The sequence below is a fragment of the Halichondria panicea genome, chromosome 6, assembly GCF_963675165.1.
Source record: "Halichondria panicea chromosome 6, odHalPani1.1, whole genome shotgun sequence".
Taxonomy (NCBI): domain Eukaryota; kingdom Metazoa; phylum Porifera; class Demospongiae; order Suberitida; family Halichondriidae; genus Halichondria; species Halichondria panicea.
In genome coordinates this window covers 4266182-4290854 of record NC_087382.1, presented here as the reverse complement: position 1 = coordinate 4290854, position 24673 = coordinate 4266182, and the positions used below count along the sequence as shown (strand labels likewise).

The 24673-nt window shown below is 37.7% G+C and overlaps 5 protein-coding genes across 10 annotated transcripts in view; 3 read left to right on the top strand and 2 right to left on the bottom strand.

Annotated features, from left to right (window-relative positions):
* Positions 1 to 6868: 6868 nt before the first annotated feature.
* Positions 6869 to 11249, bottom strand: LOC135337294 (uncharacterized). The gene is made up of 8 exons (XM_064533211.1): positions 11160 to 11249; positions 10953 to 11103; positions 10411 to 10785; positions 10310 to 10342; positions 8525 to 8566; positions 7434 to 7475; positions 7165 to 7255; positions 6869 to 7074 (listed from the first exon to the last, which is right to left on the bottom strand). Exons 1-7 carry the CDS (start codon positions 11196 to 11198, stop codon positions 7182 to 7184), a joined length of 756 nt encoding a protein of 251 aa, XP_064389281.1. The 5' UTR covers positions 11199 to 11249; the 3' UTR covers positions 6869 to 7074; positions 7165 to 7181.
* An 88-nt stretch (positions 11250 to 11337) lies between these two features.
* Positions 11338 to 24673, top strand: part of LOC135337290 (uncharacterized) — a 39890-nt gene continuing 26554 nt past the window's right edge. Inside the window, exons 1-6 of the mRNA XM_064533206.1 lie at positions 11338 to 11426; positions 11535 to 11804; positions 11869 to 12183; positions 12305 to 12664; positions 12728 to 12775; positions 12860 to 12919. Coding sequence (XP_064389276.1) covers positions 11354 to 11426; positions 11535 to 11804; positions 11869 to 12183; positions 12305 to 12664; positions 12728 to 12775; positions 12860 to 12919 — 1126 coding nt within the window. The 5' untranslated portion in view covers positions 11338 to 11353. The remainder of the gene's footprint in view (positions 11427 to 11534; positions 11805 to 11868; positions 12184 to 12304; positions 12665 to 12727; positions 12776 to 12859; positions 12920 to 24673) is intronic.
* Positions 14771 to 17727, top strand: LOC135337295 (uncharacterized). 3 transcript variants are annotated; one of them, XR_010395042.1, is made up of 5 exons: positions 14771 to 14824; positions 15235 to 15338; positions 15803 to 15874; positions 16501 to 16592; positions 17566 to 17727. XR_010395042.1 is itself a non-coding variant. In XM_064533213.1 (5 exons), exons 1-5 carry the CDS (start codon positions 14812 to 14814, stop codon positions 17624 to 17626), a joined length of 285 nt encoding a protein of 94 aa, XP_064389283.1. In that variant the 5' UTR covers positions 14779 to 14811; the 3' UTR covers positions 17627 to 17727. The 3 variants fall into 3 exon arrangements, 2 of the variants coding, with proteins under 2 accessions (XP_064389283.1, XP_064389282.1); XM_064533213.1 differs by having other exon boundaries at positions 14779 to 14824; positions 15196 to 15242; XM_064533212.1 differs by lacking the exon at positions 14771 to 14824 and having other exon boundaries at positions 14831 to 15242.
* LOC135337289 (uncharacterized) lies at positions 18265 to 21389 on the bottom strand. Of its 4 annotated transcripts, none has more exons than XM_064533202.1 (8): positions 21066 to 21389; positions 20608 to 20928; positions 20211 to 20528; positions 19660 to 19986; positions 19272 to 19337; positions 19129 to 19200; positions 19023 to 19076; positions 18265 to 18970 (listed from the first exon to the last, which is right to left on the bottom strand). In XM_064533202.1, the coding sequence occupies exons 1-8, from the start codon at positions 21178 to 21180 to the stop codon at positions 18756 to 18758; spliced, it is 1488 nt and encodes a 495-aa protein (XP_064389272.1). In that variant the 5' UTR covers positions 21181 to 21389; the 3' UTR covers positions 18265 to 18755. The 4 variants fall into 4 exon arrangements, with proteins under 4 accessions (XP_064389272.1, XP_064389274.1, XP_064389273.1 ...); XM_064533204.1 differs by having other exon boundaries at positions 19129 to 19176; XM_064533203.1 differs by having other exon boundaries at positions 20608 to 20925.
* Positions 21496 to 23953, top strand: LOC135336898 (uncharacterized). Its single transcript, XM_064532769.1, has 5 exons — positions 21496 to 21683; positions 21959 to 22085; positions 22147 to 22518; positions 23488 to 23629; positions 23683 to 23953. The coding sequence occupies exons 1-5, from the start codon at positions 21651 to 21653 to the stop codon at positions 23771 to 23773; spliced, it is 765 nt and encodes a 254-aa protein (XP_064388839.1). The 5' UTR covers positions 21496 to 21650; the 3' UTR covers positions 23774 to 23953.

The window sequence follows — 24673 nt, the reverse complement described above, 5'->3', positions numbered from 1 at the left end:
TATAGCCGAGCTTTATTAGTTTACTATGGTGATGCAGTGTCAGAGTGTTTTTCTCTTTCATGCAGTCTCTAAATTATTACTGTATCGCTCAAGACGAGAATTGTACTAGCTTAATCGGGCCATTTCAAGACTGGAATAATTTTTCTACCACTGAGGGCTGTGAAGATTGTGAGTTTTTATGTGTGCATGAGCATGCATGCATGCATGCAATGTACATACATAGTTTAGAGGATTTGCTCCTGTTATATTCCGACATTGCACACCTATACATAAGTTATCGTGTAGCGGGTATATTTCGAGGGTATATAAATTTTCGTGGAAATACCTTTAGAAAGGTTTTCGTGGACTTGATTTTCGTGAAATAGCAGCCTTTTGCAGCATGCGATATTATGTTTCAATCACAGTTATAAATGTTTGCGGTACATGCTTAATCCGCGAAAACCACAAACATGCATATACCCTCGAAATATACCCGGTATGCTGACGCAATTGTGGCAATTTCTTATTCATTAATTTTGGTGTGTTGACAGTTGACACCAACTTGAGAGAAGAGTGTTTATTTGTTCTCAGTGATTCTGAATGCATGGTTGGTATGTATAATAATGTAGATTATATTATTATATATATAGTATAGAGTAATTGTGTTGCTGTTACATAATTATATATTGCATGGTATATATACATTATTTTATATGCAGATTTCGTCCTCTGTCCTGAGAGTAGCTATACTATCAGATCAACTCAACAAATGGGATTTGCTAGCTGTGTCATAGACTTCGCTGACTTTGTTGATATACAATTATGTTCAGATTCAAATTGTGAACGGCTTCCATTCTATCATCAGTGTGGGTACGATAATAGGACAAATATATGGATTGAACGACTCACAAGTAGACAGATCAACATAATATATTCATAATCCAAGCGAGTTCAACAATAATACTCGAGTGAAATGTTTAGCGCTGCAATTTTTACCTGATGGTGGCCTGGCTATTGTTAGTCAGCAAACTTTATTGATTCTTCTTCAATTAACCGATGAACAAGGTATGTTGAAGAGCTCGTATATAGACATATTGCACTTTTATTGCACTTCTATAATGTAATTTACCATAATAGCTGGTTATTTTCGAGGCACTAAACGTTCACTGCATGAATCTTCACACAAGTTGTGCACACGCATGATGCATGTGTGCATTTGCTTCATGTAATGTAATCTCTATTTCATGTGACTGAAGACCGAACAGGTACAGTCATACCCACTACCCCTGATGCAGATATGAAAGGAGCAATGCAGTCAGTGAATACTATAATGATATCACTTATCCACTAGGCACTACAACTATTAAAACAACCAGACCGAGCACAAAACCTTCAACTACGGAAACTACGACCGGGACTACTCAGGGTGTGTATGTATCCACCAGAGAAACAACTACGGAAACTACGACCGGGATTACTCAGGATGTGTATGTATCCACCAGAGAAACAACTACGGAAACTACGACCGGGGCTACTCAGGATGTGTATGTATCCACCAGAGAAACAACTACAGAAACTACGACTGGGACTACTCAGGGTATGTATGTATCCAACGTCAACTACGCTGTCATAATATATTACACCCATGCATATACAGATACAGATTTGGAAATTATGTGGACTGTGATCGCTCCTGTTGCTGCTGTAATAGCACAAATACTTGGTATGTACTTCTATTATGCCGCCAAAACATTTTTAGTCTCATTCATTATGCAGGAGTGTCAGTTCCCATCATCATAATACTCGTGATTATAAAAAAGAGACAGCGATCAAATGAACATCAAAATGTGAATCTGCGAGAAAATGAAGCCTACGGCATAAGTTTACCAATGAAAGTTAATGCATATGGATGCAATTCTGATAACGAACAGTTAACTCAAATGTTGGAACTCGAAAGCAATGGGGGAAATTTGCTAAAATCGGCTGTAAAATAAGCAAAATAAGGATGGACCACCATTCCATGTGTGTACAACAACAATGCCACATGCCTTGCACACTATAGCCTCGTTCCCAGGCCCATTTCTAAAATTTGGTCTGTATGGGAACGAGGAAACTTGCACACTTCAGTACATGTGCATGCATGTATAATTATGTGCATGCATGTATAATTATATATAGCCGGTGTTATTTGTTATGTTATAATTGTAAGTTTTAAAGGTATATATCTTCTAATTTATCAGACTGTAAAAAATAATTATTTTGGAAATTGTCCGGGTATAATTGGAACAGATTTTTATAGAGCATGCGAAGTGTCCGGAATAATTAGAACAAGCAAGCAGCTGCATGCGAGCTAGCTAAGTTTAATAGAACAGTGTGCGACTGAATAGTTGCACTATAGCTATCTAAAACTAGCTACTCAAAGCTATCTAACTGCAGCACTCTAAGTCTTACTTGCCGTCTGTGAATGTAACTCAACTTTTCAAAGTATTGTCCGGGTATTTAAAGCACTGGAGTGTCCGTTGTATTAGAACAACAAAAATTGCCCAAAAGAGTGTCCGGGGTAATTAGAAGTGTCCGATAAATTAGAAGAAATCTAATTGGTACCAGGGAGAGACCATTAACTGAACGGCTATTGTAGACAATCTCTCTTCTTTCAACCGGTGGGTTGGGAAAGTCTATCATGTCTTGTAAAATTTTGTACAAGTGGCACATTCTTGCAACTACTCTTCTTGTCTCCAGACTTGTAAGGCCAGATGCTGACAGCAGTTCTTCCTGCTTTAGATCCCACTGACCCAGACACACTCTCATGGCAAATCTCTGTACTTTTTCCAGGTTTTCTATATCACTTCTAGGTATTAATTAATCTTCAATGTTTGTCTGTCTCTCGATCCATGCACTCACCCACCCCGCCCCGTCTGTGCAGGTCCTAACCACAGCGGTAAGAGAGAGGGACAGGTGTCCTTGTTTAAGATGTTCTGGGTGCTCATGGTGTAGGGGGACGACCTCAGGGTATGTCACATGTGTATGCAGCGGCATGCAATTTGTGCGTGTCTGCATATTAAAGTGAATTGAGTTTATAACAGCTATAATTATGGATATGGATATTTAACGCACAATACTAAATTGTACATAAGTATGTACTCATGTATGTAAGCAACTGCCTAACACAGCATGTCAGGGAGATAGTATATATATAGCCTACAGACAAGACTTATTAATAGGTAACCCATCAACTCTATGCATGTCAAAAAATTCCTACATTTGTGTATTCAAAGCCCCTCCTGCATTTGGTTGGGGGTGTATCAACTCACAGATAAACGTGCATGTGAATATACTCTCAACTAGGTCATAAAACAACCTAAAGAATCCCATCGTCTCAGACCACTAAATTCAAAGGCAGTGTGCACTGCTAATGATCAAGACGTGGTTTATCTATTTGATTATCGATCATAGCACCTGCACACACTTGCAATAATGTGTATACTGCATGATCGATAATTAACAGGACTCATACTAGCTTGAATACTGTCATCACTATAGGTCATAGATTACCAAAATAATGTTATCTCCCCAGAAACATTCAAAACACACAGCAGCATAACACCTTCACACATCAATATGACCTGACAGGCTGCATGTGTATACTGATGTGTTGTACGGACTACCCATGCATGTGCCTGCAGGTGTCCCCAATGAAGCTGAGCTACTCAACGCAGTGAGAGCAATACCTCACTCAGGATATAGTGGACGAAATGGTGGGTGAAGCTTGTTGCTACTGGATACCTAGTTGTGTGTACATGCAGAACATGCAGTCAATATTCATAGCGCTCAACCGTGTGCAGTGTATATGCACTTGTACTTCCTGAACTGTATTCATCATCAGTCTATGAATAGTGTTTTGTGATGGGTGTTAGTACGTGTGGGTAGCAAGTTAGTCAACCTGAGCAGTGGCATAGCCAGGATTTTTGGAAGGGCAGGGCTAAAATTGGTTGAGACAAATAGTGCTGAATTTCTCAGCAGCATGCAGCATGCACATTATAGCTAGATAACCCGCCCACATGCATTTCAATTACATGACATCATTCTAGTAACTATATATAATTATGCAGGACAGTACAGGATAGATTGACAGATCACGATGATTCAAGCTGAGTTAGAGTTCATGGAGCAGGGGAGGCCCGTCAGCCCCCCTCTGCCTATACCACTGCCTAGTATAATAATTATGTTAGAGCCCCTTAATTGAGTCTACGAGATGCATGGTTGAGCGCACCCCGATTAAGGGTGCTCCTGCTATCTGCACCCATTGCCATTCCCTCTGACACCACCAGCCTTCTTGTGATTGCTATAACACTTGTGGTCCACAGACAATCACATCTAATGCCCCTGCATATAGGAGATTGGCTGTGTATATATTTTAAGTGTTATACACTGCGTTTTACATTGTTATGCATGGAGACCTACAAATCTCATGCACAGACATACAGGTGGCAGATCTTATAGTAAACCCGTTGCCTCTTATGTACTACATTTACTTTCCCATAATTATATATAGAATGCATGCTACAAAACCAAACAAGCTACTCCCGAAATGAAGGCCATCTGGAAGGAAAACATTTACTTTGTCAAAAAGTTAGAGGTCAGTAATCACTATAATTATATGCATGGTATCTTATTTTGCTGTTATAGTAGCTCTATGTGTACTTACCAAGAAGTATGTAGTGATTGTATTATTACACTTTATAGGTGTCATGCAATACATTTTCTGGTCGATTAATGTATACAAGATATCATGCAGGTTTTACATTTGCTGTGCCTTTTGGATTTAGTTTTCTTGGACAAAATTCATATTATATACGTAAGATGTATAGTCTCATGCATGTCCTAGCTGTAATTTTTACAATGTACAGTACAACCTCGATTATCTGGACACCTTGGTTCCAGAGGCAGGCTGGATAATTAAATAGATAAACCACGCCTTGATCCACCTACTTTATTGATAAACAGCAGTGCCACATGGGTTGTCTGTGCATGCGCAGAAGATAAGCAGGCCTGTCTCCATAGTAACAGCTGCAACGCGCATTAGCATTTAAGGGACACGGCCATTTTCATGAGCATAAAGTGTACTTTTTATTTTCATTGTTTTTGTTCACCTTCCATCCATTGCCATAAAATTTAAGATGCCTATGAATTTTTAACTTTTCATTCGAATCAAATTTGTCCTTTTCAGTTAATCCTCTTGAAGTCTCAGTCATATTGTTTGTGTCACAGCAGGTTTTTTCACTAGGGTCTGATCCCGATGAAGCAGAATCTTATCAGTAACAGAACCTGTCTCATTGAATGTCGTATTTTCATAATTATGATAATTATTATCCCATCGTTTTTATAACTCATATATACATAACAGTGGATTATAGTGTAGTTCCACGCAATATTATATGATTGCTTCCACAACGTACAGCTCTCTGAATCAGACTATAGACCTATACTATACTAACCACATGCAGTCATATAAATATGTCTGTAATGCAACTCGTGCGTGTCCGCATGTTAGATTAAAAGCCAGGTTTTTACTTAAGACTGATACTTATGTAGAGTGTACCCATAATTGAGATGGAATCTTACTTACAAATGCACCAAAAGCTAAATATTGTCCCCGGCCACTTTTACAATTAAAAGGGTATATCAATTCACAAAGCATGACTATATGTGAATCAACATAGGTATGTAAAGAATTCCATCTTCTCAGAAAGCCAAATTCAATGTTACAACAAAGTGTATTCATCACAGCACCTGCACACTTTCAAATGTGTACTGATCAACAGGTCAAAGTTAATGTTGTCTCCCCAGAAACTAGAAAATGTATTCATTACAACACCTGCACACTTTTATTATGACCTGATGTGTATCTGTATACCTGTGTGCCTGCAGGCGTCCAATGAAACTGAGCTATATACTCCACCCAATGGGAGCAATATATACCTCACTCAGGAACTAGTGGACGAAATTGTGGAGTTGCATGCATATTGTTTGTACAGAACATGCAGTCAATATAATTATAGCTATAGGCTATATATGCTCGGAATGATTTTAGCATAATAGCTAGAATAATAATAGGTATCAATGTCGTTTATGGGGAGACACCATTCTTTTGGTATAAATCTTTGATCTATATAGTGTTGACAGTATTCAATTTTGCATCCTAATTCCTATATTATAAGTACACATTATATGACCCACTTTCACTCAAACTAATGTGGAAACTATAGAAAAGTGAGACCATGCAGGTTTTGTTTACTTAAATTAATACACTGAACAGTGTATGTGCATGACACTGTTTTGTGATGGGTGTTAGCGTTATCAAGGGATTTTAGTCAGTTCAAGTATATATTATGTTAGAGCACCCTCAGCCTGGGATATTTTCGTATGGTCGAAATTTTCGTAGGGTCTAGGATATGACCTGACTGTATTAATTCAATCCAACCAACTTGTTTTGCAATACATTCACTCCTTGACTTAATTAGCTTATAATACTTATTGTATGGTGCATCTTATAGCAATTTGCTGTGCTTTTGAATTTTTGTAAATTCTTGGAAAGCAGAAAGCTGTTATTCTTGTATGACCTGACTGTATTCAACCCAACCAACTTGTTTTGCAATACAATTAGCTTATACTTTCATTGAATATACATGCATGTATACACATAAAGCTAAGATTCCCTACAGAAAACTTGGGGACTCTTTTATGTGTAATTAATTATTCCCTCTCTCAATCTACCATGAACAGCATGGCTTAATTAATGACCATGGCATATTGCGTTAAGTCTTTCCAATATTATGTTTTGCTTTACAGTCTATATAATTATGTATATGTACTGTTAAATATTACTCAGTGAACATGAACAAGTAATATAGAATATACACAGCTCACACAGAAACAGAAACACTTACATAAATACAATAGGCCTCACTATAAACGGCATATGTCGTACTCTAACTGAATCAAGTTTAGTGTAATGATTCTATACATGTCAAATCATATAGCTATAGCGTAGTCTACATCATCTAGTTTCTTGTGGCTCAATCATTAAGTTATAAGCTGCAATAAACCAGATTGCATTTTGATATTAAATCAGTGTATATAATTTTTATACTGCATGCATATATGCACGAAGGATGTCATATATACCTGGCTCTAAGGTGGACTTAATAGCAGAAAATACTCAATAATCCAATTATCAAGAGGACTACTGGCCCAACAGTGGCAATTCCAGGTGAATCTGCATGCATGCGTGTATAATTATGTTAAAATTCACGAAGTCTCACACAAAATAATTGTCTGCTCACAATACTATTTTAGTAAAACCATGCATATATATATATATATAGGATTGGTATATCATAGATGCATGCATGCAAGTATGTAGACTGTAGTAGTATGTCTATATACTGACTTACTATTATCTGTTGTGGTGCTTGGGGAATCTGTGTTTGTCACACCTGTATTATAACAAATCTAGGATTAGGCCCTGATAAATTATGCTCGGAATAATTTAGCGTAATAGGTGTCTAAAGAATTAATAGGCATCAATATCCATGTATTTTTGGTAAAGATCATTACATTAAGTTTTGCAAGACGATATTTTCATGGCAAAAATGCTTGAAGGTGATTAGCAGAAAGTTAAAATTAGAGAATTAGTTGGGTGTGGCCCCACCCTGGACTCCTACGTGAGCGTCCAGGGTGGGGCCACACCCAACTAACTGAGATTCATAATTATGTCGTGTGTCAGTTGTGTGCTGTGTTTATGTCTACCTGAATAATGGGTGAAAAAAAAAACTCCATGTGTAGACACTGTCAGTGACACTGACAGTGTCTACGCTTCTACTCTGTACTTTCACATACATCAAGACACACATCAAAATAATTATTATATATAATGCACACTGGGCTACCTATAATGTATTGCCTCGAATAAATACCGCGTGAAGTTTTGTGTTCTATTCACTGGGACACTTGTCGGTGCACATACTGGGACACTTTCTGAGGCAAGGAACTGGAGCGGATGCAGCAGTAATTGCTCGGCTGTGCGACGGGTCGACCTCGCCCACAGGAAAAAGGCATTACTGGGACGTGTACCGGGACAAACACCGGGACAAATACTGGGACAAAAGCTGGGAATTTTGACTCTAATACCCTTCCATAACCGTATACTCGCTTGCGCATGCGCACCGAGGCATAATTATGCATGTGTGGTGCGCAAACTACCACATGGTGAGTCCACTTTATTGTATACCGTATAGCGCAAAATTTTCTAGGGGCTTATATTATTTTGTGGAATAGCCTCTAAAAGCATTTCGTTGCACAATGTTCGTGGAATGACTGCTTACCGGAAGCCATGCCTTAAATCTTAGCACGTTATAGCAGTTAAAGAACAATTTTTGTGGACTTACTTTTTGTGTAGGATTGCTAACCCACAAAATCAGTGAAAATTAAGCCCCTCAGAAAATGTCGTGCTATACGGTAATTCCTGCATGCATGCATGACTTACTATTGTCTGTGGTGGTGCTTGGGGAATCTGTGTCTGTCACACCTGTATTAGAATATAATATTAGTCACGCATAATTAGTAAAACCAGTAGGTTTTACATAGGATTGGCAGTGGGTTTGCCCGTGTTTAGCAATATTTCAATTATTTTGACTCATGTTCAAACTGTTCTATCTCTGCAGGGAAAGGCCACATCAAGAAACTGGCTGAACAGATAGTTTATTTAGCCTTTTCTCTCTTTGTATCTCTCATTTCATAATCCATAAACATTTTAATGAATGAATATTTTCATTTTAAAAATTGCACTATTTCGACGTTTCACCGCTCTTTGTCTGACTGACTAAGTAAGTAAGTGAGTAAGTAAGTAAGTTTCTTGCCCAGCATTTACTCCAAGTACAGCCATCTCCAGGACATTCTGCACAGGGTTTCCAAACGACTACAACCTGGATTACAAAGCGCTTCTTCAGATTTGCGATTGCTTCCACGAGGCAGATGACCTCTCAGTCTCTATTTCTCTTACCTAGACAATTCCGCCATCTTTAATGACTCAGCAATTGCGTTGTGGAATAATAGATAGGCGTGGCTAATAAACCGTGCGCCTAAAATCAGTGCAGCAGGTGCTTTTCCAGAGCCTGAGGTGTTCCTTTTCTTCACACTGTTCAGCTCTAGCTCCCTTTCTCTGACAGGCATGCTATATGCACTGGCTAGATATCATGCTCTTAAAATGGCTGTCATTTAATACTGATTCGCAAATTCAACATAATTATCAAGCAATAAATTATTACTCATTATACTATAATTATTAGTCCAGAGATATTCCAGAAGATATCTGATTAGTCCTGTCTTCTCTTCTTGTACTGCCTCTTGACGTTCCACTTTATGCATGTCATGATACGTAAACTGTACTGAAAAAGAAAGGGAATCCGACTAGAAAAACATTTGCAATGTGAAAAATTGCTAGGATTGGCCAGGGGAACCACAAAAAAGCGTGGGAACAAGAAATCAGACGAGAGCATAACTCCAATCCGTTACAACGTCATGAACATGTACAATACATAGTATATTAAATAATAGACTGTGTTCCAGATCCACCTATCAGCTTCCATCCACCACATCATTCCATGCAGTCACCAGTACGGTCCGTGCATGTTACTACGCATGGATGGACTGTGTGTACCTGTGCTCAACACTGCATGTATTAGGAACATCAATTCATCACAAATCATCATGATTATGTGCCCCACATTCTAAAATGGATGTATAATAAATATATATAGGGATTGGTCATCACTCCACCAGTAAAAATTGCGTGGCATATTGGCTGGGAAAACATGGGAAAACTACCAGTATATACATGTGATTGACGTTGTAACGGATTGGAGTTATGCTCTCGTCTGATTTCTTGTTCCCACGCTTTTTTGTGGTTCCCCTGGCCAATCCTAGCAATTTTTCACATTGCAAATGTTTTTCTAGTCGGTTATACTATTGATTTAGTAGTAGATCTATAGCCAATAATTAGAAGTATATTCAAAACTATTATAAAAGCATAATTATTATTAAAAAAGTTGTTGCTGCATGCAGTGTGCAAAACCGTACAGCGCGTAATTTTAAATTTCGTGATCTTTGGTCAAATGACGTTGTGTCTTCTGTTAGTTTCAAGGAGGATTGCTATAGACTAACTCTTGAAAACTGTACAGCGAACATTAAAATTTAGCTGCAATACGGTACATGAATGCATGCATGTATGCATGTGCGCAACTTATTGCATAATTATGTTGTCTTGTCTTACTATTATCTGTGGAGTTGCTTGAGGAGTCTGTGTCTGCAATGAAGGTACCGGTATATACATTTCAAGGCAGTCTCACTTAATATTGATTTTGGGGCACTCACTTTCAGAATCTTGTTCAGGAGCAACAAATAAAGTAGATCTGGAGCCATTCATACAGCCTTCGAGTACACTACTATTCGTATTCGTTGGCAAGCAAACAATTATCAGATCATGATGTTCCGCCGCAACATTCACAATAAATACTTCAACTACTCTACCTTGTCTACGGAAGTGAATATGTTCATCAAGATGATGCCAACTTCTGTCGTTGGTTGTTGATTGAAATTTGGAACACGGACCGCCATTAGGTGGGTGGTAAAAAAGTTTTACCCTGTTAAAATCTGTTTGGTTTTCACTTTCTGGTGGTGCAACACACTCTGCATAAGCATCCATTTCGGGTTGAAGGGTGATATTTGGCATCAAGCATTTTTCATAACCTGCATGCAGTCACACAATTATATGCATGGCTGGAGGTGATCTACAAAGGTCCTATTGACCATTTGTTCAATGGATGGCAGGAATCTTGCAATACATGTAGATTCTGAAGTGTATGCATGCATGCTGTTATAATTATCATAGATGTAATAATTACACTGCGACTTACATAGTGTTTCATTGTCAATACTTGACACGGGACAATTTGCTTCAGCAAAATTTACAGCCTGTAGATATCCAGAACTATCTCGACCTGGTGCCGGTGTTGTTTCTATACACTGCTCGTCAATGCCTGAGTTTACCACATTCGAAAAGAGGAACTGTATTAAAAACGGGCGCAAATTAATTTAAACTTATGTTATTATTATTGACTTACCAGTACAATGAGTGATACCCACAGATACTCAGCCATCATTCACACAGTACCAGCTATACAGTTTTAAATTGTGCAAACTTTGCAAGTGTTGTGTTGACCCACCCCTTATTGTGCATGTGCAGTTGTATGCTATAAAATGCATGCATTCATTCATTATGATGAATATTAGTAAGATCTATACATGCAGCCTGACAATGAATTGTGTAAGAAATTTGGCAGCTCAGCTTTTTTGGATAGCAACTGTGTTTGGAGCTGCTTTTGGATCATGTGAGTGCATGTAACTCACGCTGTGCATGGACTACACTTTTATACCTTAGGAACAACACGATTGAGTAGTTAAGACTATGAATATACCTTTATTATTTTGCTGTGCAGGTATCATTTCACATCCGCAAAATGTAACTGGATATGTTGGGGAGAGATTAATGTTCGGCTGTGTCGCTTCTTGCGGGGAAAAATTTTGGAGACTAAATGGTTCTTTTGCTCAAAGGGAAACGGAATATCCATATCGAGCCGTCATTGTTAATGATTGGATATATACACTATCAGTTGAGGCGTCTGCTGCTACAAACAACTCTGTTGTAACTTGTTGGCTATTGAATCCTCCTAATAACGAAGAAAGCAATGCCATAATTATTGTGCAAGGTAAACTGCAGTAATAATAGTTGTGCACCTTTCATCATAATTATTTCCCAATAATAATATATAGGAACAGTTGCAGAACCAACTAGTGTACTTGTCAATTACGATGACAATTATGTCAACCTTTCATGGAACCAACCCTACACTCTGCCTGAGACAGAGTTAGAGTTTGCTATCAATGTTTCCATGGGTAGTAATTACAGGTTGTTCACAACAGCTGAAACTCAAATATCATTCTCTTACTCTTTCCTAAATATTGATCGCTGCATTTCTGATCACACTGTCAATATAACAGTTTATGGCGTGAATGGAGCAGGTGAAGGTGAACCATCATTTGTACAAGCCATGATTCCACAGTCTCAATCAAAGAATTGCAGCCAAGGTGTGCATGCATGTGACTGCATATATATACGTGATCATATTTATGGCATATACTTTTTAAGCGAATTAGTTGATTTTGCTCATGATGAAGCGTTAATTGTGTATATACTCTTTCAATACAGCAATCAATCGACTTGGCCCTCCAACTGATGTAAATACGTATACTGTTGTTGAGGAGACATCCCTAATACTCTCATGGCAGTCTCCTCTCCTCCTGAATTCTCCTGATGTTATCGTGTGTTACAAGATATCACTTAATGTTAGTACGTCTCTGCATCCCCTTAGCACACTCACACAGTTCATGCTCAATTGCACTGTTGATACCACCTACAACTTCTCTTTTTCTGCCATTGGCATTAATCGATGTAATGAAGATTACCTTGTTGAAGTACATGTTGCTGGAGTGGACATGGCACAGGTGGAAGGTGATTTTGCAAGGATAACAAAAATGATACCATCGACACAAATTTGCTCACCAACAGGTATACCGGTATATATGCCAATTACATATTCATGATAATTTTCGCTATGCATTCTGTGTGCAGTGAATGAGGATCGTATCACTACTGTGACAATCGGACATACCCCATCCGGTATACTGATATAATTATATATATACATGTATATGTGGCAGCATCATAGTAACAGTTATTCTAAGTTTGTCTATACCCATGCAGCTTCCAATGTTTTAATTACGATTGCTGCTACAACTCCTGCTGTAATAACTTTAACATTGGGTATGTATATATACGTAATTATACTGATTCAGAACATGACAATACATCTGTTGCATGCAGGAGCGTCAGTTGCATTAATCATAGTACTCTTTTTAATACTGAAGAAGCAACGATCAAAAACGATAATTTCTTATCCGACTCTGAAAGAAAATGGAGCGTATGGCGTAAGTTTATCAATGAGAAATGATGCATATCATTGCAATTCCGAGGAAGAACAGCACATCTATGAAGAAATTGTTGATACCCAACAAAAGTCTTGAAAGTGCATAGAATGAAGCACATGCATGCACTTGTATATAATTCAAGAATCAAGAAAACTGTTTATGCAGTAAATAGCTACATCACATTCAATTTTTCAACTAAAAAACATAAAGCGCATGTTCGCTACCTCACTCTTCATTGCATTGCTGTAATCATAACTATATTTTGCTATACTTTCATTCATTCAGTTTAGTTGTATACTTTTGAAATTATGACATAATTATTTCGACACAAAGCATTGCTGAATTTAACTGCATGGCATGCTTCTATATAATTATATAGAGTGATATAAACTAGCAGGAATTCAGTTATTGCAACTATATAATTAATATAATTATGCATGCACAAGTAATAGCAAACTACTACCATGCACTGTGAACCAGAAGAGGATAGGAAAGGTCTTAATTAAAACCTGCTTTCGGATAACGCGTTCCGATCATTTAATTTGGCGATTTGGGCAAATTTTATCAAATTAAAGTTTTCCAGTGTACATGCACAACGTCATTGCTGTAGTAGCCACACCTGAGGTGCCAAAGTAAAAAACGCCAAGTCGGTTCAAATGCATGGCTCATTCGCCAAATAATTATAATACCTGCCAAATTTTGTTTACGGTATCGTCAGTGACACCTGCATGTACTATTGTATGTATAGACTGTGCATGTATGCATGTATCATGCGCACTAATACATGCACATGCATGGTTTTGAATACGGAGTACAATTCCTGCTATACTGCAATAAGTTCATCACTCTACTATTTATGCCAAAAAAATTTCACTGATTTTCTCCTCACTCTTGTCAGCAATTGCATGCATGCATTGATAGTACTCTTGAAAATGAAGAAGCACCAATCAAAAATATTAGCATTTCAACATGACGTGGAGTTGAAGAAAATGGAGCCTATGGAATCAGTGCATGAGATCTATAATGACGCATCTACGTCCGCAAGCAATCATGCATGCACCTTTCTCTCGGCTTACAGATCTGGAAGTATTCTGCAATTATATATTATATTATATATATATATAGCTTTAAGCTTATAAGTGCATGTTTTAACGTGTACATGCAGCTATGGGATGTCGAGGTACGTAGAGCGTATAGCAAATGCATTACTCAACTGAGAGCATTATCGAGTGCACCATGTGCTAGCATAGCTAGCTATGTGTGTTATAAAAAATATTGCTGATCATGAAGCTGTAAAACTTGTCAAGCTAGCTTTTTGAGATGGCTGGATGATGCATGGCCTCGAGACCAGGCCGATTAAAATACGTATTTTAATTGGCCTAGTCTCGAGGCTAGATGATGCATGATGATGAAGCATTACCAGAAAAATTGTACAATAACAATTTATTGCACACTTACTTACTGTGATATAATCAAAGTTATTTTAGTACAGTTACATGACCGCATTTGATAAAGTGCTTTCGTGCCGATGTGATCTCAGCGATTCTGAGGAGATTGCAAAGAGATAAAAAGAAGTAAGCACGTACCTGGGGAGCCAGGCCATTTAATGCAATTTACACTTTTGTGAATAATGACCCTTACCGCAGCATTGATCTTACTTCTACCTTTTAATTTTTTTATTGGGATGATCTTTACCTAATATATTTTGCTTCCCAGATCCAGGAACAGATGTTGAGCCAAGGTGAGGGTGTGAGGATGTGGAGGGTGTGTGGATGGTTGTTAGTGAGGGTGTGAAGTGTGGAGGGTGTGTAAGGGTGATTGTTAAACAAGGGTGTGTGAGTGTGTATGTTGTTGGTGAGAGTCGTCTTAACCTAACTGTAGTGATAATATGTCATTTTTGTAACTATAACCTGCTGCCCAAGTATTATATCGCATGTATTGAATTATTAATAATTATATCAGTTATCATATTTTGCAAAATAAGGTAGTATGACTGATGACTTTCATTATGATGCAAGTGAGTATCTACATAATATTATTATGTACATTGATTCGATAAAATAATGTACAGTGTATACAGTTGCATCTTTGTATTAACTGTTCATACTATAGTGAGTCTGTCTCTCCACCCACTGTCTCTGATCTGTGCAGGTCCTGTGGTAAGAGAGAGGGAGAGGTGTCCTTGTTTGAGATGTTCTTGGTGCTATGGTCCAGGGGCCCGGGCGAATCATTATTATGCATATTAAATTGAGAGGGTAGGTTAAAGCCAGCTTTTTGTTTTTGCGTAGAACTTGTTATTATCCTTACTTACGGAGAATATTATAATACCCATAATTGAGATTGGTTTAAAGCGTTCTTGTAAGCAAACAACTCACTTCTATCGATCATAATTCTCGCATTAGTTTGAGTCAAAAGTCAAATACGTACAATGAAGACAAAGCGTATAATGTATCAGCTACGTATATACATGATTGTGTACATACATGGACATGGTCATTAAGACCCACCATTAGCATAATTAGCTTATAGATATTATGTAAATTTTCAACCCGCCCCCTCACCCTAATTATGAATACATAATTATAAATAGGTCATCATAGGACATGTATTCGTAATTTGTTTATATAAAATAATTATGATGCATAAATTGAATAGTCATGCGCACTTTCATTATCATTATCATGACATGACTGCATGTGTTGTACCCATGTGCCTGCAGGTGTCCCCAATGAAGCTGAGCTACTCAACCCAGTGGGAGCAATACCTCACTCAGGAGATAGTGGACGAAATGGTGGGTGGAACTTGTTGCTACTGGATACCTAGTTGTGTACAGAGAACATACATTCAATATTCATAGTGCTAGTTCATCTATATGCACTCAATGGTGGAATGTATGCACTAGCTTGTACTTTATAAACTGTATTTAAGCATGTAATAATTATAGTATGCATGCATGACACAGTTTTGTGATGGTTGTTTGTACAGTGGAGCACCTTTAATTGGATTTACGATATGCATTAATCACTCCACTTAAAGGGTACTCTTGCTATCTGAATCCATTGTTAATTATACCACGTACTCGACACCACCTGCTAACACTTTTGTTGTATATAGGCAATGTTTGTAATTCCCCTGTGTATATATAAGACATGCATTGGCTGTGTGCGCTATTGTAAGTGTATTGCAAATGACAATGCAAATCCACTAATTAGATTAACACGCCAATATTGCACTGAGGTAACGTAATGCCTGTATTCATTGTACATTGTTATGATAGCCTCTTAATAATCTCTCAAGCATACTCTACCACACATATATGAACTATAACTGTACACAGTTACTTCATGGGGTGGATCTCATAGCAAACCCATCGCTAACTAATACTGTTCAAACTGACACATGTACCTTCCTGTACAGAATGCACTGGTGGCCTACTACAACACCAAACAAGCTACTCCCGAAATGAAGGCCGTCTGGAAGGAGAACATATTCTTTGTCAATAAGTTAAGGTCAGGATAATAATATAGCTATACAAAGGAATGTTCGTGCAATAGACAATTTTAAAGTTTACAGATGTGCCGTTTGACTGTTTTCTTCGAATACATTCAAGTACATGCACATGTACATTCAAAGTTGAATGTTGAAATGAAGTACTCACAATTAACAAGCCACTAAACCACAAAGCTGTGTCTATATCCTGTAGAGGACAGCTTTGTGGTTTAGAGGCTTGTTATTGTGTGTGCTCATTTCAACGTTACAGCTGTTTGCATAGACCTTGCAAAATATTAATCATTCACTGCTTACCATAAAACCACCATACAATGTTGCTATGCAAACAAAATAATAGTATTGGGTACATTCGCATCACATGACTAAATAAAAAGTGACCAATGGTGCATGTCTTCTAGAATAGACTATGGAGACTCATAGAGCCGGGAGGATTTAAGTAGAGAATGGTTTACCAACGCCTTACACTGAGACTTGTGCTGTACGAAAAATTGTTCCACTAAAGAACCTACTAACTTGCTCACTGCGGTATACCGGTTTTGACTATCAAGTCCGAACATATTTTTCTACTAGATAAGCACCAAACAATATTTTGTGATCTGTTTGTGTTTAAGGTACTTCGTACTTCAGCCTGAAACTTCTTCAAACCTCACCATAATTATGTGAGTTTCCATACCACCAAGAGTAGATAAAAGCTTGATACCACCTTATAGCAGGTACTTTTCAAGGAGTACCCGATATACAACTTCTAGAACCCATCACTTCTAGAACCCATCATTGCTCAGGACTGCATGTTGTTTGCATAGCAACATTGTATGATGATGTTGTGGTTTTGTGGTAATGCAGTGAGCTGATTATTTTTGCAAGGTCTATGCAAACAGCTGTATGATCTTCAACCTACCTGTATCTAATTACTATTGCTTTGTAAATCAATGTACTGATGGCTCTGCATTCTTTCTCTCTTCCCTCTTTCAGAAATCGTTGGGGAAAGTGCGGCCATGATTCCCTGGAGAGAACTTTGGTGACTCTTTTATGACTTATATCGATCAATTAATGATGCCCAAATGAGGTATTCTATGATTTACCTTTTCAATCAATGTTCATTATAATCTGCCATAAAAATTATATTATAGCTGGCGTTCTTTTCGAAACAAGTTTGAGAAAAATGTGGTGTAATTAGTGTAATTGATTGGCTGATAATTGAATTGTATAAAAAATGCTGCTTAAGTGGCATGGGGGTAACTGGGGATCATAAAACTTCAAATTAGTATATTGGCATCAATAGCTAGTGATAGTGATATAAATTATATAGCTTCTTCACTAGGCTGAGTTGTCCCCCTTACACTTTATTAAACAAAAATTGGGCTGGACGAGGCGAGGTTAGTGAATGATTTAATTTTCACTTCCCACCCACAATTGTGTGGGCAACACCCCCTATATACATGTATTATATTCATGCTGTCAATAACTCGCCTTTCTGGTTATGACACTGTTGTGAGTATATTGTACCTGACAAGTGCTACACCATGATTGTTGCCTAGTACATATAAGCTTCTCACAGAATCCTGTGTCTAAATGTGGGCATCTTACAATTTAGATAGTGATGAGGTATAATTATATATGGCTTCTGGGATAGATAAAAGGAGATGTGTACTACATGGAAAGGAATGCAACAATGGGATTTTTCGGAAAAATTTTGTTGCTCTTCTCATGAATTCTTTATTGACGGTATATGTATATACATGATTTCGTTTAATTTCAGCCAACGATTTGAAAAAGTAAATGGAGACAATCATAATTAAGATGACAACATTGAGTCCAAATGTAGCAGCTTTGAGATGAAGATGGGTGTATATGCGATTGCTATATATAAATTGCAAAACAAGTCGGGAACACGAGTTATAACATCACAACATTGACGTACAAATTAACGTGCTGGCTCTGCTTTGTTGTTATAGAAGACGATAATATTCTTTTCTGTTTCAATGCTTTGAGTTGAATTGGAAACATGAAAGATTACAATGCACAACATTGAGTCTTTTAATCATCTTTGCAAGATTGTCGTATATGTAGGATGTATTATTGTAGCGTCCAGTAAAAAAATGGAGTAAAAAATGTGCCACTGCATGATGGCTGTTGTGTTGTTTTGTGTGCTCCTTGTTTTGCTATATATTCTCATGAGCGAGATATACAACTGATAGTAAATCTATGTTTTTTGGGTATGATAGAATTGCATCTTTATTATCAGTGCATGTGTTGTAAACTTGGTCAATTGACTCATACAGATGCGGCGGCTCTTCATAACATGGATTCTTTGTTAATGTAGAGGCATCTTCGTATGATGGATTCTTTCCAGTCTCAATGGATTGCTTTGAATTGTCTATAAATCAAAGTTAATTCATAATTATGATAAACAGACAATTCAACCTTACCATAAATCTTGTTTTTTCTTTTCACCAAAGTGTATGTTCCAATGATTGCAACAACTGAAGGCATAATTGAATAGTAAGAGACGTCAAGTGAAAAGCATATACCTACCTCCCAGAATCAGCACAACTACAATCAATGCACCAGCTGTTATCAGAGCTATTATGTAGTGTGGGATCAGATCTATAAGTCCATTGGCAAGAACAAAGAGTAAGCACACATGTGTGGTCTCCTATCAATGAGACACAACAAACCTTTTGGCAAATGATGTGGCAAATGAGCTGAGGTAGCTGTTTGTGGAGTCATGACGGTCCTTACAACTGAAAAGAGAAATCCAAAGTGACTTGTTTGTACATTAAATTAAATACACTGACCCTGAGTACGACTCGTAGTGGATAGTTCGCACTTACTAGATACACTTATCCTAACCGGAACTACAACTGTCAACTGCATGCATGCAACTGCAAACTACCAAATACATACCGGTACTTAAAAGCTTTTTTGAACTATCAAGTATATAATTATAAACTATAAATCGCACTCAGGGCAAGCGTATAAATTCGTTCCATACACAAACCTAACTTGTATACAAACTATATCAAAGCAAGTTAAGGAATATATACCGCTAAACAAGGAAATTACCAGAAATAGTAGGACACGACTGCATGTTTTGTTGTATTGCCGAAGTTGTGTTTACAGCCACGCCTTTTCCAGCAATATTCACTGCACAAACACTGATTGCAATCCCATAACTTCTGTTGCATGTATCTATGCCCACAGCCATGTACTCCAGTGTATATTTTAGATCAGTAATTTCAATTTCATTGGCTATTAGGGACTCTGTCTGAGTATCCCATACATCCATACTGTAGTGGGAAATGGGGTGACTGGAGGAGGGGCGTGACCAAGACACAGATAGAGAGTCATCCAGAGCATTGGCTACAAGGTCTGTAGGGGGTTCTGGTCTATCTGTATGCATAGACACAAGAGTAAATAATTTTGACTAAAATGTATCACAAATGCTGAATGTATGACAGTAACATGCATGCATAATTATAGGATAGGATTCTCATGTTTTATATCACGACGACTCTCACTAGATTATTATGCCTTGAGGTTATATTATACGTGACTGTGTAATATAACACGGAAGGGAAATTTTGCCTGTAATTTATTATTTACGGCATTTATACCATTCTCAGCTCCATCACATGAGAACAGTTGAATAGAAATTGTAGTATATGCTGGTTCTCCTTCACCAACTTGGTTGATACTTCTCACAGACACACTCAATTCACAATTAGAGTGACAACTGCTATTAACACCAAGATCACAGAGGCCGATAAGGAAGTTGTGTTGAGAGGTAGTAAAGATTTCTGATTGGTCTCCCACTGACGCGTTGACTCTGAAGCTCATGGTAGTACCCGGCAGAGTAGAGGGAGGAGTCCAGGTTATCAACACTGAGTCATTCATTGCAGAGCTGGCCAGATTACTTGGAGCATCGAGAATTCCTATACATGAGAGACATGTGAAACCATTGATCTATATATTATGGAATTTCCAAGCTATTTATATATACCGTGTACATACCTTGTACTCTTAGATACACCCGATCGCTGAGAATGTACTCAGGGTTTAGATAATAAGCTATACACTCTACTGATGTGTTGTTAGTTTCTGAGATTCCAATCATCTGCAAAGCTATAGAGGATATAATTTGGCCATTAACTCCTTCACTAGGAAACCAGGTACTGGCTTGATAGAAATTTTGAAGTTGAATTGGTTGCAAACGCTCCTCTGTAATCAACCAGTAGTGTCCCATCTGTCCACTTCGACTTACCTTACATGTAAACGTCGCCATTTGTCCAGAATAGACAGTAACATTATCAGGTGGAGCAATGAAACTACCTGCTGGAAAATGAAATAGAAAATCTGAGGGGAATAATTTAATCTTGTGCAGTAGATCTAGCTACATACTAATAGACTCCAGGTTTCTAGAAAGAATACAATGCACATTTGATTGAGGCTGATTTCAGTAAACTTTTTACCAATGACACCATCACAGAAAAGGAGAATGCAGGCAATCAGTAATACGAGTGTACAGCATCGGTTCATCTCAACAAATAGTTCCAACAGTTCAAATGCACTATGCGCGATATGCATTGGTAACAACTGAATCTCAAGTCGAATTCCTATTGACAACAGTTAACCGCTTCAACAATACAGCTATCACACCACAGCTCTATCCCAACAACACAACAGAGTCCTATATCGGCAATATAGCAAATAGTCTACACAGAGATCCATGAGAATTTAAAACTACATAGATCATACTATATCCCTAGTCTCATGAATCAGCCGCCGTTCTTTTGGAACCGTTCCTTTTGTGGTTCCAAAAGAACGGCGGCTGATTCATGAGACTACTATATCCCAAGAATTTTGGTGACGTAATAAATAGCCTTGGTTGTGTCACACGTGATAACGTCGAGGCTGCACTGCTCTCTGTCTCAGGAGGGTCCGAAAGGCGCGGCCCGGTGCAGAACAAGCCTAGCTGTATAGACTCTATGAATTTCTGTACATGTACGTAGACACAAAGAGCTCCTAAGGACCCCCCATTGATCTTGAGGAGGACAATGCAACATCTGTTTATCATCAGCTGTTTTCTGGTAAGTGGAAGATCTCAGCCTACTCATGTGTATATAGAGGTCACTAGGAAACCAAGTACTTTATAGTGATCTAGAGTTGTAAACTCTATGATAATTATGACTGGTGTGAATCTAGTGACTTGACTGTTCGATAGTATCGGGAGTGCATCACTCTCCTGATAGTATATATAATTATATCTTCTTCACATAATTATGGCATACAGTAGTGCATGCATGGGTGGAAGTATAAAGTATCTTATCAATGATGATTGTTATGACATACATCATAATATCAGGTTTCATTGGTTATGATGTTTGCTGAGACTGAGACTGAGTGTGATAATGATGTGTTGGAAGAGATTCAAGACTCAGAGGACGATTTCATAGATTTAAGTACCAACCTTACCAGTCTCTGTCCAAATCGTAAGTCAGTCATAATTCAATTTTATAGATACGTATTTAATTGACGTCATTTCTTTCTCAGATTTCCAAGTATGTTCCCTGCCGGAAGTGCAAACAATTTCCATTGGAGTCAAAGTGTCTTCTTTATGTAGACTGCACACTTCAACGTCGCACGCAGATAACCTAGTGATATCTTATCACACTGGAGGGGAGAATGAAAGCTCTACAACAGTAGATCAAACTCTTTGTCACAGAGTACAATCGAGCAAGTTCCCATTTGATTTAGTTGTTGTAAGGCCTAATAACACTAATAGCAATCGTGAGGCAAAGATCTACATTTATAACTTGTGTCGAGAAACAACTCTGAACGTTCTCTGTACTGCTAGGCAATTACAGGATGATTTACAAATGGGGGATGTAGCCAACAACACTTTAATGATAGAGTTCATTCTAAGTGAGTTGTAATTTCTCTTGTCTGTTTGTTTGACCCTTAGTAAATGACACCCTCTCAGGTAGGTTAAGGCATAATTATTAAGATCATGCAGTGCCATAAATAGTATAATTAATGAAGTGCCTTGTTATTGTGAAATGGCATCATCAATGCATGTTTTTGCTCTTGAATTATATCTTATACGTAGAAAGGATCAGGATGATAACATCATTGCCATGGTTACTAGCATGTTGTGTGCGTTACCTGTGACCATTTATTAAACAACTCTTTTCAGAATGCAGCCTCCAATACACAATTTCATGACCCCATCTTAGTATCAAAAGAAAGCTCTTACTATAGTACAGTAGGAACTATGCTAGTATTTAGGGCTGCTTTCATGTATTTTGCATATGAATGATTAATTTTCTAGCATTTTTATCAATTAAGTTACTGTAATCTGAGCTAGAATGACCTCATACCAAATACTAACCTTTTTTCTATTAGATATCACCAATAGCTTTCTTTTGGTAGTAATAATTTTATTGCTTTGTATAAAGTAGTATTGGAGGCTGCATTTCTAAAATGTTAGTTAAGGTCAGTCATTTTTGGTCACAGGTAACGCACACAACAAGATAGTAACCATGGTAATAGTGTTATCAAATTAATGGTATATAATTATGTCCACAATACATTTTGGGTTAAAAAAGGTACTATTGTCAAGATATTATACAATAAATCTGAGTTGTATATACAGTACACTTCATCTTCAATTTAATGCTGTTTTGCTAAAAAGCTGCCTTAACCTACCTGAGCTTGAATATGTGTCTAAAATTCAAAGAAGTGGTAGCTTATTGCCACCCCTCAGCCACGCATATTTTTCCTCATGCACTGATACCACTAGCCTTTGTAATGTTTATCGAAACCTTTTTTGTTATAGGCTGTCTCTATACTAATACAAAGGTGCCAGTAGTAACGAACTAGAATTTTTCTCAGACTCTACAGGCCCAAGTACTGACCTGGCTACTGAAATGGCTACTGAGCCTCCTATAGACGTCGTCGGCCTTACAGCAGGCCTTATAGCAGCAAGCCTAGTAATTGGAGCACTTGTAGTACTTGTCATATGCATAGTTATCTGGTGAGTTAATATTATGCAAATACCGGTATAACAGCATATGAAATAATTTCCAGCATTTGTAAGAAGAAAATGATATGTCCGACTAAATCGTCTCAACAAAATGATGTCATTGAACAAGAAATGGATAATAGAGCAGCAACTTAGTGTACTTCAATAATTATATAGTATGTTTTGATATTCCTCTGGCATTTGTGTAATTCATTTTTATTTTCCCTTGTGTTGTTGAGTACTGTTGTGTTTTACTATAATTATATTATATTTATATGCATGCGGGTCGTTTTGTTATTATGACAGGGTATATATATATATATATATATGCAGTAAGTACATTGTCAAGCATTGAGTTATTGTATATATATGCATGACCAATTCAAGTTGTGCATGGCAACATTACAGGAGGGCCATGCATTCTCAATGCAATTATGCCTGAGAATAGTTAGATGGTGTGATTCTGATGCTCGTACAAAACAATAACACCTATAATAAGACTTCATGCGCAGCCTTGTATGGGTAACGTAAAGCTGTAGTCAGACTATACTATATATTATACCACGGCATGCATTGAAGGGGGTGAGGGGGTAATTCCCCCACCCCTGGCTCTAGTTTCTTTGCTCTCCACCCGGTATAATTATTATTAATAGACACTTTGTACTATAATTATAATTGCTGATCGATTAAGGCCCTCAAATCCCCCCCTATAATTTTCATTTGCCGTATTTGCTCTCCTAACCTAAAACCAAATCCTGGATGCATGCATGCAACCCTGAGTTTATAATGCTGACAAAAGTTGTTACACTATAATTATATACTCAGTATACATATTATAGATGGCTAGATGCGTCCATGGTGTGACAGCTAGTGTCTTGACGTGGGGGGAGCCTGTTAGTGCTATTTGCTGGATCTACCAGTCCATAATAAACTGCAAAATTCATTTAAGCTTACCCCCCCACCCCCCATATCATTTATACACATACAGCCCTGAAATTCCAGTGGATCAACGAACTCCTCCGAGGCTTGTGAGGGTGGGGGGGGGGGTTAAAGTTG

Bases quoted from the DNA above. Each gene is read 5' to 3' on its own strand.
- LOC135337289 (XM_064533202.1), bottom strand. From the start codon at position 21,180: ATGCATATCGCGCATAGTGCATTTGAACTGTTGGAACTATTTGTTGAG. The intron at 20,929-21,065 runs GTAAAAAGTTTA...TTCATTTTCCAG, and splicing joins TTTCTGTGATGGTGTCATTG to CAGGTAGTTTCATTGCTCCA. The intron at 19,338-19,659 runs GTAATTTCCTTG...TTCTCTTTTCAG, and splicing joins GTCGTGTCCTACTATTTCTG to TTGTAAGGACCGTCATGACT.
- LOC135337294 (XM_064533211.1), bottom strand. From the start codon at position 11,198: ATGATGGCTGAGTATCTGTGGGTATCACTCATTGTACTG. The intron at 10,343-10,410 runs GTGAGTGCCCCA...CCTTCATTGCAG, and splicing joins TCCTGAACAAGATTCTGAAA to ACACAGACTCCTCAAGCAAC. The intron at 8,567-10,309 runs GTAAGACAAGAC...ATTCTAATACAG, and splicing joins AAGCAACTCCACAGATAATA to GTGTGACAGACACAGATTCC.
- LOC135337295 (XM_064533212.1), top strand. From the start codon at position 15,147: ATGTACAGTGTATACAGTTGCATCTTTGTATTAACTGTTCATACTATA. The intron at 15,875-16,500 runs GTGGGTGGAACT...CTTCCTGTACAG, and splicing joins AGGAGATAGTGGACGAAATG to AATGCACTGGTGGCCTACTA. The intron at 16,593-17,565 runs GTCAGGATAATA...TCCCTCTTTCAG, and splicing joins TTCTTTGTCAATAAGTTAAG to AAATCGTTGGGGAAAGTGCG.
- LOC135336898 (XM_064532769.1), top strand. From the start codon at position 21,651: ATGCAACATCTGTTTATCATCAGCTGTTTTCTG. The intron at 22,086-22,146 runs GTAAGTCAGTCA...TTTCTTTCTCAG, and splicing joins TACCAGTCTCTGTCCAAATC to ATTTCCAAGTATGTTCCCTG. The intron at 22,519-23,487 runs GTGAGTTGTAAT...AATTTTTCTCAG, and splicing joins AATGATAGAGTTCATTCTAA to ACTCTACAGGCCCAAGTACT.